The sequence below is a fragment of the Anastrepha ludens genome, chromosome X, assembly GCF_028408465.1.
Source record: "Anastrepha ludens isolate Willacy chromosome X, idAnaLude1.1, whole genome shotgun sequence".
NCBI classification, from domain to species: Eukaryota; Metazoa; Arthropoda; class Insecta; order Diptera; family Tephritidae; genus Anastrepha; species Anastrepha ludens.
The window spans coordinates 98169167-98186974 of NC_071503.1; the positions used below are offsets into that span (position 1 = coordinate 98169167).

Genomic DNA, 17808 nt, shown 5'->3' on the forward strand with positions numbered 1-17808 from the left:
AATGAGCAATGAAATTTTTTTACAGTTAAGAAGTGACTTAGATAACAGTATTTATTTTTCACTGCAACTGGATGAATCAACAGATGTAGTTGACACCTCACAGATGGCCATATTTGTCAGGATGGTTTTTAGTGATTTTACAATTAAAGAAGATCTTTTGAAGTTTATTCCACTCAAAGGACATACAACTGGGCTAGAGCTGTTTTCTCATTTAAAAAATCTCATATCTTCTGAGAAAATTCCGTTATCAAAAATGGTAGGCCTGACAACTGACGGTGCTCCAGCTATGGTGGGTTGTGATAAGGGGCTCGTGGCGCTATGTCATAAGGATGAAAGTTTTCCACAATTTCTTAGTTACCACTGTATTATACATCAGCAAGCATTATGTGGAAATTTTCTACACTTGAACAACGTTATGAAACTGGTGGTGAAAATTGTGAACAAGATTAGAGCTCAAGCGTTACAAAGAAGATTATTTAAAACCTTGGCTGATGAAATTGACTGCCAATACGGAGAGCTACTTCTTCACTCTGAAGTGCGATGGTTAAGCAGAGGACGAGTGCTCAAACGTTTCAATGATGTCCTGCCTGCTATACTCCAATTTTTCAAAGAACGCGATGAACCGATTCCTGAACTGGAAAATTCGACTTGGCTCAGAGATTTTGGTTTTCTTGTGGACATTACAGAGAAATTAAATGAGCTTGACTTGCAGCTTCAAGGCAGGGATAAAGAATTAGCGGAAATGATTTCTGATATAAATGCATTTATTACAAAACTTGAATTTTGGGAACAAAACCTAAAAAACCGCGATACTAAGCATTTTCCTATTCTTTCGAAAAGATATCCAAAAATCTATTAGAGCCCTATGACAGTAAATATCATATGGAAATAGTTTCTAACTTGAAGGAAAACTTCAAAAATCGTTTCAAGGATTTCAGCAAAATTGCTTTAGTGACGCAATTTGTTGTTTCACCCTTCATGGACATTGATATACAACTAGGGACACGAAAAAAATATCGATACTTATGGTATCGAGTATATTCGTTATTGATACCGATATTTTATACTTGATACTTTTGTTTCGATATTTGTACTTAACAAGTATCACTGGAGCGGTATCGAGTAAAAAATTACTACTCACTCAATTTGCGACGCCACTTCATAAACGACAGGGAAAAAGTGAATTATCTTTAAGTAAATTTGATCTAAAGTTAAAGTAAGTATTAAAGCTATTATTATGTGCACTTTATTGAAATTTGTGTCGTTAGAAGAATGCCGCCAAGCCGAAGCAATGTTTGGGGATATTTTACCAAACTATCCAACGGCGAGGTAAGGTGTAAGACTTGCTTCAAACTATCAAGTCATCAGGAAACACCTCAAACATGCATAAGCATATAAAGAGCCACCCCGATGCGATGTATGTATATTGTTGCCTCATGGTACATATGTGCACAAAACAAATTATGTTATGTTTTATATTTTTTTAGTGCAACAGTAACTGGAAAACAAAAAACCACTTTTACAAGAGATCTTGATCTGCTGAGTCCATCAAGACATGAAACTGAGCCGCAACCATCAATTTGTAAAAGCTCATACACCACTTGATGCCGAAAATGACATCTATGCGGAAAATATATGTGAGTCACCTAAAAAAAAGGCAACTGTCCATTACACTGTCAATGGAACGCAAATTTTCGTATTCGGATGGCGGAAAAGATCATTCAAAACTCTGCAAGTTGTGGCTTTACTTTATTTGCGCCGACAAAAGACCATTTGATATCGTAAAAGGGCGTGGATTTAACAATTTGATGAAGAAAGCCTGCCCATCATTTAAAATTCCAAGTGTTGATATGCTAAAAGCTCAATTGGATGATTTGTATACTATAATGCATTCTAAAATTCAAAGCACATTTAAAAATGTAGCTCACGTGGCACTAACATGTGATGTTTGGACCGAGATGATGACTGTTACCAGTTATTTAGGAGTTACTGCTCATTTTTTGCATAATGATAGTCTTATGTCTCGTTGCATAGCCACCGTTGCTCTAGGTGAAAGGCATACTGGTGAATACATAGCTGCAAAATTGAATGAAATTTGTACAAGCATGCACATCAATACAGAAAAAATATCTGCGATAGTGACAGACAACGGCGCGAACATAACAGCAACTACAACAATTTTTCTTGGGAAAAACCATCACTTGCCTTGCTTTGCCCATACACTAAATCTCATCGCTGAATCTGCAATGTCAGTTAATGACTTCAATTTATTACAATAATAAGCAAAGTGCGTGACATTGTAAAATACTTCAAGAGCAGTGTAATTGCCAGCGATGCGTTACGAGAAAAGCAAGCTCGCCCTCAATCTCTTAAACTGATTTTGGATGTAAAGACACGGTGGAATTCCGTTTATTATATGCTCCAGAGATTTATTGAGCTAACGCCTATAGTATATCAAGTCTTAATGTTGAATGTTAAAGCGCCGCCCACACTCTCAGCTTTAGAAATTCAAAATATTAAAACATTGATGAGTATTTTGAAACCACTAGAATATGTAACCAAAGAGCTGTCGGGTGAACGATATGTGACTATAAGCAAAATTATACCGATTGTGAATTGCCTGAAGGCGCAGATTAATGATGTATATGTGCCTGTAGGTGAGGACTACGATGATATGACAGTACTACATGCGGTAAAAAAAGAAATGATTAAACAAATAGAACGCCGATTCGGATGCATTGAAGAAAACTACTTAATTTCAATTTCTTGTTTACTGGATCCGAGATTCAAAATTATCCCTTTTAAAGACAAGTTAGCTTGTGCGAAATCAATTAAGTTACTAAGACAATATATAACATCCAGTTCAAGTGTTCACTCGAGTGAAAATGAAAGTGATTCTTCCATAGAATCAGCATACGGTTTTTGGAGTCACTATAAGAAGTTGGCGCACACAGAGAAGCTGCATAAAAAATCATGTTCTGCAATGAACGTTACAAATAATGACGAATTAAGTCGGTACCTTTCTGCCCAGGTTTCGCCGCTCTCTATCGACCCTTTAATACAATGGGATGACATGAAAGTGGTATATCCAAAACTATACAACATGGCAAAGAAGTATTTGGGAATTCCTGCGACATCTGTGCCCTCTGAACGTTTGTTCTCTAAAGCTGGGAGTACTGTGACAAAAACTCGCAACCGACTTTTACCGAAAAGGCTTGACAAGCTGCTGCTCCTAGGGGATTGTACGGAGGAGGAGTGGGATATTTAAAAATAATGTAAAAAAATAGATTTGGCGCAAATAAACAAATACTCGATACCTTGCAACATCGATACTTAAGTTCCGATATTTTAATAAGTACGATGCTTTTCTTCTGATACTACTCATGAGTACATGATCGATACTTTACATTCGATATCGTGTCCCTATATACAACAGTTTGCAACTTGTGTTATGAACAACTTTGGTGAAGACATTGCTGTGACAGAAATGGAACTGATTGCTTTTCAAAGTGACTTGACTTTAAAATCGTGTTGCGTTGAAAGTGAAAGCGTTATTCAGTTCAACTTATTTGTGTGAATCTTCTTTTTCCAATATGAAATTTATTAAAAATAAATACCGCAATCGGCTTACAGATATACATTTGGATAACTGTATTCGAATGACTGTATCAAATTATACTGCAAATATTAAAAAAATTATCGATGAGTCAGAATGTCAACCTTCTCATTAAATATGCTCTTTTTGTCTGCCCATATTTTATTTATATAATAATGTACTATTACTGTTTTGTTGTTTTTTTAAGTCGCTTGTGATTTGCCATTATGACTGCAAAAAATTTTGTTACGATTGATAGGTGTGAACATGGATGTAGTTATGCATAAGTATAAGCACTATAAGTCATAAGTTTATTATATATAGAACGCATATTAGTAAAATAAATACATGTATTGTATGTCGAATATAACTGTGTATTATTTAATTTATGTTGGCTTGTGCAAGTAGCTCGCTGTTTATTTCAAAGTCTTGAAAGTAGCTCAACACATTGAAAAGGTTGGCGACCACTGCTCAAAGGAATACAGGCCCATTAGTCTGACCTCATTTCTCCTGAAAACGTTAGAGAAGATTCTAGACACTTACATTAGAGACACAATTGCGCCGGACGAATTATCCAAGGCGCAGCAAGCTTACACTAAAGGCAGATCTACTGAACTACACTTCACTCACTTGTACTAAACATAGAAAAGGCGTTAGAATATAAGGAGTATGCTCCAGGAGTATTTCTAGGTATATCAGGGGCCTTTAACAACGTGACAAAGGATGCTATTTTAAATAGCATAGAGTCATTTAATGTGCAACCCGCGGTTTATCTATGGATAAGGCAGCTATTTGCTAGCAGAAAGATAAGAGCGGAGTGGAACGATGCAAGCGTCACCAAATATGCATGCAGAGGTACTCCGCAAGGTGGGGTACTATCGTCGCTATTATGGTTACTTGTAGCAAATGAAATGCTTAAGAAACTTGACGGAGGGGCACCAAAACTAGTGGCATATGCCGATCACATAGCTATAATAGTTACGGGAAAGTACCTAGACACCATCAGTAATGTGATGAACAACACTCTCAAAACGGTACACCAATGGGCATCTCGCGCAGGGCTAGGAATAAACGCGGGAAAAACGGACATGGTACTTTTTACCAGGAAGTACAAAGTTCAGGCATGGATCCTTAATACTGGACAGAGAACGTTAATGTATACCAGAGAACGTTAATGTATAGAGAAGTCTCACGAGCTACGAATAGTGTGAATTGTCAAAAAATGAAGTCTAACCACCGTCGGGGTGTGGTGAAACTTTTAACAGAGCTGATTACAGCGAATTCTCCCTTTAGTATTTTGGCTCTGCACAGTTTTTGGCTTCTGTAGGAAATCAAATTGACGAAAAGCCGAAGGCATTTTGCAAGGAATTTGCTTGTGCATTTCTATTTTCCTTTGATTAACGAAAATGTATTCAATTTCTATTTTCGAACAAACTTAAATGATTGAAATGATTTGAATATTTATTATATGCGCCAACATTTAAAATCAAAGTAACTTTAACGCTTGTTGATTTAATTTACAAAAGAAGAATTTAATGAAAATACATTATAAAATGACTTTATACAAATTTGATGAAAATTGTTACTAATTTTTTGAGTCGAAATTAATTTTAGACGAGAATTCATAGAACATACAAGTGTTTTAATATATTGATATATATGTACATACATATATCAATATATAACTTAATAAAAGACTTATTAATTCCTTTTTTTTTGTAAAGAGAGGACTATGTCCTCTATGTCTTTATTATAATTTTTATTTTTTGCCGGAAGACTATGTCTTCTTAGTCGGACTGTTGATTTGTTAATAATTTTTATTTTTTGCCGGAAGACTATGTCTTCTTAGTCGGACTGTTGATTTGTTAATAATTTTTATCTTTTTGCCGGAAGACTATGTCTTCTTAGTCGGACTGTTGATTTATTAATAATTTTGTTTCTTACTAGCTACTTAATATTCAATGTCGAACAGCAATCATCACATTGAATGCAACGTTAGCTGTTTGAGGTGCATTCAATGCAAACATGTCGTCAGCACTTCAAGTAAATATCGTGAGAAAGGTAAATGATTAAATTTGGCACAAACGGAAATGTGTCAGCAACAGCGACAGGGGGAATTGAACTTTATTACAATAAATTTATTAACTTTATTAACTACGGAAATGTGTCAGCAATAAATTGCGACAAGGGGGATTGAACTTTATTAAAATAAATATGTTAGTTATTAACTCCTCCCTTCTTAAATTGATTGTCCTCAATCATTAAAAAAAACGGAATATTATTCAATCTTGGTGGTTTGATAGGAGTTTCTAATGCTATTGGTTTACGGGATTCAGCACAATGTTGCACACTAATTGTCGCATGAGGCTCGTTATTCGTGTGTGGAATTTGAGATTCCCAAACAATTATTTTTTGTGTATTTTTAAACAAAAATCGTAAGCATACTATGGAAATGATAATTATATTAAGGACTAGTATGTAACCCCCGAAAATCGGGTGGGCTTTTTTCCCACGGAAAGTAAACAGCATATGTGACACTTTTATATATTAAAAGTTATGATGATTAGAAAAGCGTATATTTTTATTCATATGTAATATGTAAGAACTTATGCATATAACATTTTTGTTTTTAAATTACTTCATTATAAACTACATTCAACGTCAAGTTTTCGGTATTGCCCATTTGAACTCGTATATTTTTCCAGGATCTAACCCGGCTTAACGCAACATAAAGTTGGCCGTGAGCAAAGCAATCCTCCTTTAAATGAAGGCTCACCTTTGATAATGTTTGCCCCTGGGCCTTATTTATTGTTATGGCGAAGGCTATTGTAGTGGGAAATTGGCGGCGCTTCAACCTAACAGGAAGTGTGGTTTCGCTCGGCTGCAAATTTATACTATTGCCTCGTCTTCCCTAAGCCTCTCCGCATAACACTTCCGCGTGCAAACCATTCGGATGCATTTGTTTTATGATAAGTCGTGTGCCATTCACCAACACAATTATACACTTTTTTTTTTTGCCATTCGTAAAATTTCTTGGATTTGCAAAAGTAAAAATTTTTTTTCCACAGATCTTTACGTTTTAAAAATTTTTAAGAAGAATGGTAAAAAAAATTTTCAAAGTTCATATTCATATATGATTTTATAATGGCTGCATACAAAAAAATATACATGTACACACATAGAATACAATACAAAGAAAAAAAAATCACTTAAAAATGTATATCTGTGTCAAAAAGTTCGTTGATTTGATGGGTAATAGTGTTCTTTTAAATGGCGTTGGGCATCGTCTATTACTATAAAATTTGTCTGAGAATAGCCCAAATACAGTTTACCTTTGAAATAGTATCAAATAAATAACTAATTTGTCTCTCTCTCCTCATTTTTTAAAACTATTTAAAATTCTGAGTTTTGCAAAAAGGATCAAACGCACACAAAATTTTTAAATACATACATACGTTTATATATTGTAGTTCAATTGTACCATATATGAACGAAAACAAAAGTGGATGCTTCTACCAATCATATCCAATACGTGACGTTTCAAACATTTATCACTTACTTACCTGCTCTATTCCTCCACTTAAAGTAGGAACTCTTCTACGAACTCTTCTTGGTCGTCCTCTAGGCATATTTTAAAATTAAATATGGATGTACTTTTTTCTTAAAATAAATTCTATTTTGCGTCTGTCCAAAACTCTTTCTAATTTGCACTGTTACCGTTGTTTTAAGTGAATTGACAAATTTCAAGTCAATTGGCAATTCATACCAATTATTGCCATCACAACAAAATTTTGAAGAAAAATTCGCAGCACCCGTTGGGACTATGTTCATGAATACATATTTATTAGTAAAGAGAACAAAACAAAACAATTATTGAGAATCCAAATGTATACAATGCTGTGCTCATTAGAAAGAGATCTAAACAAAGCAATCGTACTCATATATATGCGTATATTTGTGTGTCATCCCGCTTTGCATAGACATCGCTGTTATCAATATGAAAATTTTGATAACTTTACACGCAAATATTTCATGAACAAATTAACCAATTTTAATTTTTATAATTTTCCGGAAATATGCTCATCAAACCCTTTCTTTTGCTATATATTTCATATCTGTACATATTGTAGTTTAGTCAGAATAAGCGCCATGTTTTAAAATAATACTATAGAAGAAGAAGAAGATAACAGAGATTGACCATCCTCCACTTTTCAAATGTTTCTGAATAGTTGAAATTACTTCCGTATTATTAATCTGTAATTCGTTAAGAGCTTCAAGTGATAAGAAATTAATATGGTCGCGTTCAAAAGGAACGGGCTGCATTAATGCGGGAATGATTTGTAAAGGTGAGGCATCTGTATTACTAAAGGTCCTATTGTTAATTTTAATAGTGCTGTTATGAAATTTAATAAGAAGTGTTCCAGATATATTTCTCCGCGTTTTATCAACATAAATAGCTGTGTAGCAATCATTTACCAGGATAACCTCTGACTCGATCTCTTCGATTAATGGGATATAATGATTGTTGCTCGTCACGCATGTAGAATTTTGACTGCTTATAAGATTAGGAATACATTTGGTATTTGAAATGTTCCTTATTTGGTTTTCTTTACAAATTATTATATCATTATATTTTTCACAATCATTTATTATACCATATATAGTGTTGCCGTTTTTTAAAATCTGCTTAAATTCAAAATTAATTACAGAGTTTTTTCTTTTTACTAGTCTTAAAATTATGTTTTCATAGGTTTCCTTTTTTGTGAAGGGAATCTTAACCAAATAAAATATTTTTTTATTAGTATTGTATAAGACAGATACTTTGGCAAATTGGAGTGCCTCTTCGGGGCTCATAAAAACAATATTTTCTTCTCCAATTTTACTTGTAGCAGTTTTAATTTCTTTTTTATATAATATTAATGGGTTAACAATTCCAAGCTTCGCCCATTCGATCCCATTTTGAATATTTATTAACTCTTCCTTAACTAGTCTTACTCTGTTTTGTAGATTTATAACTACAGTAGACTCGGGGTTGAGGGAACTAATTCGTGCAAGGGCTATTTCCCTCAACCCAGACTTTCCCTTCAATTGAGATTGAAATTATACATGTACAGAAGTGTTGGGATTATAAATATTTTATTAATACTGTTGTATGTAAGGTAGAGGTACATAGTTTGTGCAGTGAGTGTATTTATTTCATATAATATTAACATATTATTTAAAGAAGTCCAATATTGTACTTTGTTTTTTCTTAGCTTCCAGTGATTTTTTCACTGCAATATCCTTGATATAGTTAAGAAAAATGATGCGTTCGAGCGAGTTGGTATTGTGTTCGGTCCAATGGATTGCTTTGTCAAAAATTTTAATGGTTTCAGTTGCCTCTATTGTACACTTGTCGCCGGTTATTGCACCATGCTCATCCTCATCAGATGCCTCAACAGGTTGATTAACATCATCGATAACGCCCTCAGTACCATTAGCGCAATTGTCATCTATTCCTGTCCATATTCTTAGTTCGTTGACACTTAGGTTTGACTGAAATAAAAAAATTATGGCATGTTAAGTGCACGTGTAGCTGTAATTATTGTGTTTTTTACCTGTGGAAATGCAGTTTCAGTTAAATTGAGTAATTCTTCAAATTCGGAATGTTGTTGTGCAACTATCTGCTGTCTTAACACACTGAGAGGTCCATTTGGCTGGAGATGGGGCGTTACATTTGGTGGCATATATATTATAAAACGAAAATTGAGCCACATTCTGTTTTTAATAACTTTTGTTCTGGATGGCACGGTGCATTATCTAAGATGTGGTAACCTAAAAAACAAAAAAAATGTATTTAGTTCAATTTATTATTTACTTATGTTATGATTTAATAATTGTATTTTGTTGTCCTTGGTTGATCGCGTGTAAACACAAGTCCCATAAGCTTCAAGGCTTGCATCGCAAAATGCATGGATTTCTCTAATAGCTTCAGACTGAAAAACGTAACGAGGAAATGATAGATACTGCATGTCTGCAAATCCAGTGCAAAAAGCAGACCAAGCAGTGTCTAAAGATTGTGGCAGACTCTCATCCCACTCGAGCTTATCTCTCCACATTCGTTGCAGAAGAATCTTCGCCTTGGTCAGCGTGGGCCCCATTAGTCCAAGGGGATCGTAACATCTAGTTAGTGTAGATAAAGCAGAGCGTTTGGAGTTTTTTCCGAATTCTCTTTGTGGTACAAATGAAAATAGCAATTTGTCCTTGTGCGGGAACCAGACAAGCCCCTGTGCTATGGTGATGTCACTGCCATCGTCAAACTTAAGAAACTTTTCCTTGTCTACGGCAGTAATATCTCAAAGGATTTCGGGACTATTAGAGCACCATTTGCGTAACTTGAAGCTTCCTCGGGTAAGGAGGCTAGTTGTTTGCAGTTTAATGTTGAGTACTTCTGCCATTGAATCGCCCCCAGTTATCAGGTCATCTACATAGAAGTCCCGAAGTACCGTTTCTGCTCCAATGGGATAAGTCGCGGATTCGTCTGCTGCGAGTTGGTGCATGGCGCGGATGGCTAGAAACGCTGCAGGCTTAGTTCCATACGTCACCGTGTCGAGCTTATAGAAGCGAAAGTCTTCTTGTGGAGATTCTCGCCACAAAATACATTGGAGCATGTTGTCCGGTGGAGTGACGCGAACACACCTATACATCTTACAGATGTCTGCAGTAAGTGCTATAGGAAAAGTACGAAATCTAATAAGAATATGAAAAAGCTTCGGTTGAATAGTTGGGCCTGCAATGAGTAGGTCATTTAACGAAAAACCTGAGGTAGTGGTTGCAGATCCATCAAAAACCACCATCAATTTTGTTGTACTACTGTCATCCTTGATAACGCAATGATGTGGCAGGAAGTAATTGCATTGTTGTACAACCTCGTTGGAAACCAGCGACATGTGGTTGAGATCCAGATATTCCTGAATAAACCTACTGTATTCTGCCTTTAGATCAGGGTTACGGGCGATTTTTCGTTCCAGACCTTGAAAGCGTTGACGAGCTTGTAAATAGGAGTCTCCTAGGGCATCCATGCTGCGTTTTATGGGCAGACGAACAGAGTATTCACCTGATGGCAATCGAAAATAATTTCCCTGGAAGTGGGCCTCGCAGCCGAGATCTTCTTGGGAGGCCTTAGAGATCGGTTCGAAAATGTGCTCGATCTCCCAAAACCGACGTACTAAATAGTCCAGCCGAGTGCTGGGAATGAGACCACTCGAGGATTTCTGCCTCACGACGAATGATGACAGGTTTGGAGTTTGTTGCCCACCTCCAGATAGCACCCATCCGAGACGAGTTTTCTGAAGTAGTGGTAAACCAGATCCTAAGCGTATCTGACCCACACAAAGTAGATCGAAGAACAGTCCTGTTCCGATGAGCAGATCAATACGCTGTGGTAAGTTGAACCCAGGATCGGCTAGTGGTATATTCGACGGAACATTCCACTCGCTGGTGCTCACGGAGCAGCCAGGCTGATTGTCGGTGATGGTTCTCACAACAAGGGCAGTGATGCTTGTTGAAAAATCTGAAATCCGCGACTTAAGTACGAGATCGAGTGAGTAACCTTCCGTTGGGAAGTTGGCATCTCCAATTCCAGAGACTGTAGCAGAAGCTTTTGTTTTGAATAGCTGAAGCTGATTTGCGAAGCGAGTTGTGACGAAGTGTAACTGGGAACCAGAATCCAAAAGAGCGCGACAGGACACGAAGATTCCAGCACGTATTTTTACAAAAATGACTGCAGTGGCATCGGCTTGACTATCGGTCAACGAAGCAGTTGAGCGGTTAAAATGCAGGAGCGTGTGGTGTTTCGACTGTGCCGCACCTGCCAGGATTTGCAGTCCGGATTTGCAGTCCCGCATTCGATGGCCAGCCTTGAGGCAATTAAGACAAAGTGCAAGCTTCTTAACTTCCCCCAGGCGCGAGTTCGGATCCAAATTTGCGAAAAGTTGACAACTATAAATTGCATGCTCCCGTGATCCACAAAATACACAAACACGTATTGAGCCTTTGGAGGCGACAAACGTTTTCCTTTGACTAATACTGTCGTTTTTGCTATGCCTTAACGCCTGACCAGTCTGTGCTTGGACAGCATGCTCAACATTCTCAAGCATTCGGCAGCGCCTTTCCAAGAATGCAGTCAATTGATCCCAGGATGGCAGCTCGCTGATTGAAGAGGTTTCCTCCCATTTGGCCTGCGTCGTTTTGTCAAGTTTCTGGAGAATCATTTGTACGATGATGCAGTCTGCAATTTTCTCGTTAGATGCGAGCGACTGTAATGCACGAATGTGTGAAGTGACCTTGTCTGTCAGCTTTCGGAGCATGCTTACGTTTGAATCCACCTTGCTCAGCCCAAATATCTCCCTGACGTGTGCCTGAAATATAAGACGTTTGTTATCGAAGCGCTTCTGTAAAAGTTCTAAAGCAGTTTTATAATTATCATTGCTTATTTCCAGTGAGCGCACGGTGTCGAGGGCAGCGCCACTCAAACAGGAACACAAATGTTGTAGTTTGTCGATGTTTGTGAGGTCACTGTCCTTGTCGATAATTGACGTGAACATCGAATAGAAATTTGTCCACTCAGTGTAGGCCCCACAAAATTGAGGCAGCGTTAGCAATGGTAGACGTGAACTATTGGCGTTCACGACGATCGATTGGGCTTCACTGGAGTTCATCCTGAGCGTGGAGCAATGTTGAGAGGTACTACGTTTACCTATCTCGCGTTGCAAGCTCGCCCTAAGGTTAATTAGAGCAGCATCAAAATGGCTTGGCAAATCGCTGGCTATGGAGTCAAAATCTAATTCCTCTAAGCTTGTATGTGCGACAGAAAAGTTGGATTTCAATTCGACCAGAGATTCTAGCGTTGACGAAATACTGTACTCGTCCATACTGTGCAGCTTGTCTGAGTCCAACTCTTTGATTAAACGCTCCCATCTGTTGAAAATACCCTTGGTTTTCAGTCTTAGAAAGGCTGCTCGATCTATATCTTCCCCTTGCATGACGAAGAATTAGACGTTGGCAAACGAGAGTCAAAATTATATCAGTGCGCGGCAGGCACAACTGTACGGTTTTAATAACGACTTTAAATACCGGAAAATCGCGTTATATTATCACGTCGGGGTTACCAATGTTTGAGCTAGCTAAGCCTTTTTAGTAGCGTTATGTGAAAAGAAACGATTCCTTTGCCTTTTATAATCGACTTTTTATTTCCAAATGTTTGTACAAGACTGACTTAACTTACTTGCTGTGTGAAATATTTATGCAGAACAGAACGAAGAACGGATTCCATAGAATAACAGAAATAAAAAACCAACTGTTAGTCAGTTCATGATAATTACATCAATTTCTATGTACCGGCACAACATAGTGATACATAAGAGAAATATGTATGTGCACACATCTGTATGTACGTATGTGCTTGCATGCTAATGTTTGTTTGTATCAACTGAGAGAAGGCGGCGCGCATGTATAAGTTAGCACCACTTAAGGGGTAACACCACTGTACACGCGTAAAATAAACACGATTTTTAAAGAATTTTTTTGTATAGAAGGAAAGGGAAAACAAACACTCTGATTTGGGAAGTTATTACTTATATACTAAAATACAAAACTACAAAGTTTGATCGAAAAATTTTACAAAATGGCGGCATTGGAGAAATTTTTGTAATGTGGTTTCTCTTGAAGGAGCTCCGCGGCACGCAGCACAGAGGGTGCAAATTTTAATCTGGAACAAAGAAACTTTTTTTTTTAATCTAGATAAGAATAGCTAGAGAAACACGTAGGGGATTTAAAAAATATTTATTTTTCTGGAATTAGCAAGCATTTGAAGGAAAAAACTCTATTTTGGGCTAAAAAAACGGCACTTAAATAATTATAACAATCGTTTAAATTAATCTATCGAAAATCCCCTACGCTCTTCTCTTAAGAAGGTTATTATACAGACGTAGTGAAAAACCTGATTAAAAATATTTAAAATTGTTAGAGTTATGATGCGTGCCAATTTCAGAAAACGTGTTTTGAGAAAAACGCGTTTAAAGTTTGGAAATTTGGAGAAGTCGTTAGGTAGCAGTCACTAATGCTTGGTTAAAAGCTTCAAATATTTATGAAATAAACTTCGGTAACGTATAAAACTTTTTGTGCTGTATTTTAAAAGGTTCAAAGAATTTTTTAAGCTTATAAAAAAAAAATCAATTTTTTGAAATTTCTACAGTGGTGTTACCCCTTAAGTTATACCCACACCCGTAATGCAATTGCGACATCCCAGATGCAGAATAAACAAACGCAACAATGTAAGCAATAAACATCCGCCATGCGCCGATGTAAAGCAATTGTAAAAAATGCTGAAACTAGCTTTAGCAATAAAAATCTCAATATCCAAATATACTGACACTTCGATCAGCAAAATTAGCTTTATCAATAAATATTAGTTTAAGTAATAAACATCCGCCATGCGCCGATGTAAAGCAATTGTAAAAAATGCTGAAACTAGCTTTAGCAATAAAAATCTCAATATCCAAATATACTGACACTTCGATCAGCGAAATTAGCTTTATCAATAAATATTAGTTTAAGCAATAAACATCCGGCATGCGCCGATGTAAATCAATTGTCAAAAATGCTGACATAAGTAGAAATAAGCTATATTAAGGACAGATTTAGTATTAAGCTTTGAGTTGTAAGTTGGAATTTGAAGAATAAAGGTCTTTCGATCAAGAAAACTTGTGTTTTTTTTCCATCGTCCAATTTCCCGGACGATAACTTATATATTATATTTACCGTAAGGTGCAAAAATGGAACATAAATAACATAAGTTACGTTTAGTACCATATCTACGCAAACAAACTTGTTTATTTTTTTGAATGCAATTGTACATCTATACTAATATTATAAAGAGGAAAACTTTGTTTGTTTGTTTGTTTGTTTGTTTGTTTGTAACGAATAGGCTCAAAAACTACTGGACCGATTTTAAAAATTCTTTCACCATTCGAAAGCTACAGCATCCACGAGTAACACGGATTACATTTTATTTTGGAAAAAAATTGGGTTCCGTAAGATATTTGGATTTTTCGGACACAAACTGAAAAAAATCATATATATAAAATAAAGTCAACTTTTTGTGTGTGTTCGCTAACCGGCCGCGTCTGCACCGAATTAAACCAAACTTACCCACATTGTTAAGAAGGTATTGAAGATGGTTACCGTATAGTTTGGATACCTATTGGTGGATAGGGCTCGAGATATAGGTCAAAACGTGTACCCGGGTAACCTTCGGATGTGTATGTACAATATGGGTATCAAATTGAAGCTGTTGGTGAATGCTTTAGTACAGAGTATTTTTCATGCCGCTCCGTGACTAGGGTCTCGAGATAGAGACCAAAACGTGGACCCTAGAATGTTTTTGTACAATATGGATATCAAATTGAAGCTGTTAGCGAATGCTTTAGTACAGAGTATTTTTCATACCGGTCCGTGACTGGGGTCTCGAGATATAGGTCAAAACGTGGACCCGGGTAACCTTTGGTTGTGTATGTACAATATGGGTATCAAATGAAAGCTGTTGATAAGTTCTTTAATGCGGGGTAATTTTCATACCTATTGATGACTAGGGTCTGGAAATATATGCCAAAACGTGGACCCGCCGTGTCTTTGCACCGAATTAAACCAAACTTACACACATTGTTAAGTAAGTATTGAAAATGGGTTTCGTAAAGTTTGGTTGGAGCACTGGCAACGGTACAGCGTTCTTTTGAACCAGCCATAATGTCGCTTACTTTTTTAACGCTTGGGGCGGAACTGAACTGTCAAATTGACAGTGTGAGTTACAATGGGTCAATATTTCTTTCTGATTTGGATGCCATAAGGAAAAAACGTAAGTGCAACATATAAAAATTGTTTGTGAATTTTTTTGGAGTGGATTTTGGAACAGTGAATAATTTCTTACGAAATTTGAGAATTTAATGTGAAATCCGAATGAAATTATGTGTTCGTGAAAAAAAAATTTTTTTCGTTTTTTTTTTTTTGAAAAATATAAATGGATAATGGTTAAAAAAGCTCCAATGCTTAATAAAACATATAAATTGAAACGAAAAATTCATGGATGATCAGGAAAAAAGACGATTGTTTATTCATATGCGTTGATTTGAAATTTAAAAACAATCTTCTTTCAATTTATATTTTATATTTACTCAAAAACAAATAGAAAAACAAAAAATATTGTTTATGCCAAAGCGCTTGAATAAAGAATAAAGAAATAAATAATACGAAAATCATATATTTTCTGTTCTAAACCATATCTATTCTATTTTAGTGTGCCCAGCGAAGGGGGCCGGGTTTGCTAGTGTATTATATAATTAGTGTGTAAGCTTTCAAATGAGACAATAACGGTTAAAATCTAACAACAACAACTACTCATTGGAAGAGCTGAAAAAAAACACAAATGTTCCAATTATGTACCGCTTACTGTCTATTCGAGAATGTGCCCAAAAATTCAAAGTTAGTCACACCACAGTGCAAAGACTTAAAAAAAAACATGATTTATTGCAAGTTAAGCAAAATCCTGGGCGTCCACAAAAAATGACGGAGCCGGAAAGCCGGCATTTGGCTAAATTAGTTACAAGCAGTAGCGTAAAGACACCGTCAGAAGGCATTCAGACAATGAATTTGAAAGTCAGCAAATGGACAGCGAGAAGAAATTTGAAAAAATTAGGATTGAAAGCTGCAGAAAAGAAGAAAAAAACCGCTGCTTTCAAAAAAAAACATAATGAGCAGAAAAAAGTTTGCTGAAGTACACACCGGTTGGACTAATGCAGATTGGCAGCAGGTACTAAGCAGTAAAGCTTCAGTAATTAATATCATTTAATGGATATTTTTATTTTTTACAGGTGATATGGTCAGAAGAAACAAAAATCAACCGATTTGAATCGGATGGCTGTTCATGGTTTTGGTCAAAAGATCCCCAGCAGTTAACAAAGTCAAGCGTGAAAGAAACCGTGAAGCATGGTGGTGGCAACATAATGGTTTGGGGGTGCATCACTTGCAATGGAAAAAGGAGCAGTACTTGACGATCTTACAAGAAAATTTGCCTGCTGCCATCCAAAAAACCGGTCTTGCTGTTGAAAAGGTTATTTTTCAACAATGACCCTAAACATACGGCAAAAATGGTGTCCAGCTGGCTGAAGTCCCAAAAATTTTCGGTTTCGAAACTTTTAACAGAGCTGATTACAGCGTCTTCTCCCTTTAGTATATTGGCTCTGCACAGTTTTTGGCTTCTGTAGGAAATCAAATTGACGAAAAGCCGCCGGCATTTTGCAAGGAGTTTGCTTGTGCATTTCTATTTTCCTTTGATTAACGAAAATGTATCCAATTTATATTTTCGGACAAACTTAAATGATTGAAATGATTTGAATATTTATTATATTCGCCAACATTTAAAATCAAAGTAACTTTAATGCTGAAAATACATTATAAAATGACCTCACATATTGGTGCGTGCGTTTTAGTAAATTAAAAACTTTATAGAAATTTGATGAAAATTGTTACTAATTTTTTGATTCGAAATTAATTTTAGACGAGAATTCATAGAACATGCAAGTGTTTTAATATATCCATCTATATATACAACTAGCAAACCCGGCCCCCTTCGCTGGGCACACTAAAATAGAATAGATATGGTTTAGAACAGAAAATATATGATTTTCGTATTATTTATTCCTTTATTCTTTACTAGCAAACCCGGCCCCCTTCGCTGGGCACACTAAAATAGAATAGATATGGTTTAGAACAGAAAATATATGATTTTCGTATTATTTATTTCTTTATTCTTTATTCAAGCGCTTTGACATAAACAATATTTTTTGTTTTTCTATTTGTTTTTGAGTAAATATAAAATATAAATTGAAAGAAGATTGTTTTTAAATTTCAAATCAACGCATATGAATAAACAATCGTCTTTTTTCCTGATCATCCATGAATTTTTCGTTTCAATTTATATGTTTTATTAAGCATTGGAGCTTTTTTAACCATTATCCATTTATATTTTTCAAAACAAAAAAACGAAAAAAATTTTTTTTTCACGAACACATAATTTCATTCGGATTTCACATTAAATTCTCAAATTTCGTAAGAAATTATTCACTGTTCCAAAATCCACTCCAAAAAAATTCACAAACAATTTTTACATGTTGCACTTA

General features: G+C 35.9%; 1 protein-coding gene across 1 annotated transcript; it reads right to left on the bottom strand.

Annotated features, from left to right (window-relative positions):
• Positions 1-8639: 8639 nt before the first annotated feature.
• LOC128869560 (uncharacterized) lies at positions 8640-12880 on the bottom strand. Its single transcript, XM_054112138.1, has 2 exons — positions 9193-12880; positions 8640-9130 (listed from the first exon to the last, which is right to left on the bottom strand). The coding sequence occupies exon 1, from the start codon at positions 12616-12618 to the stop codon at positions 9931-9933; it is 2688 nt and encodes an 895-aa protein (XP_053968113.1). The 5' UTR covers positions 12619-12880; the 3' UTR covers positions 8640-9130; positions 9193-9930.
• Between the last annotated feature and the right edge of the window lie 4928 nt (positions 12881-17808).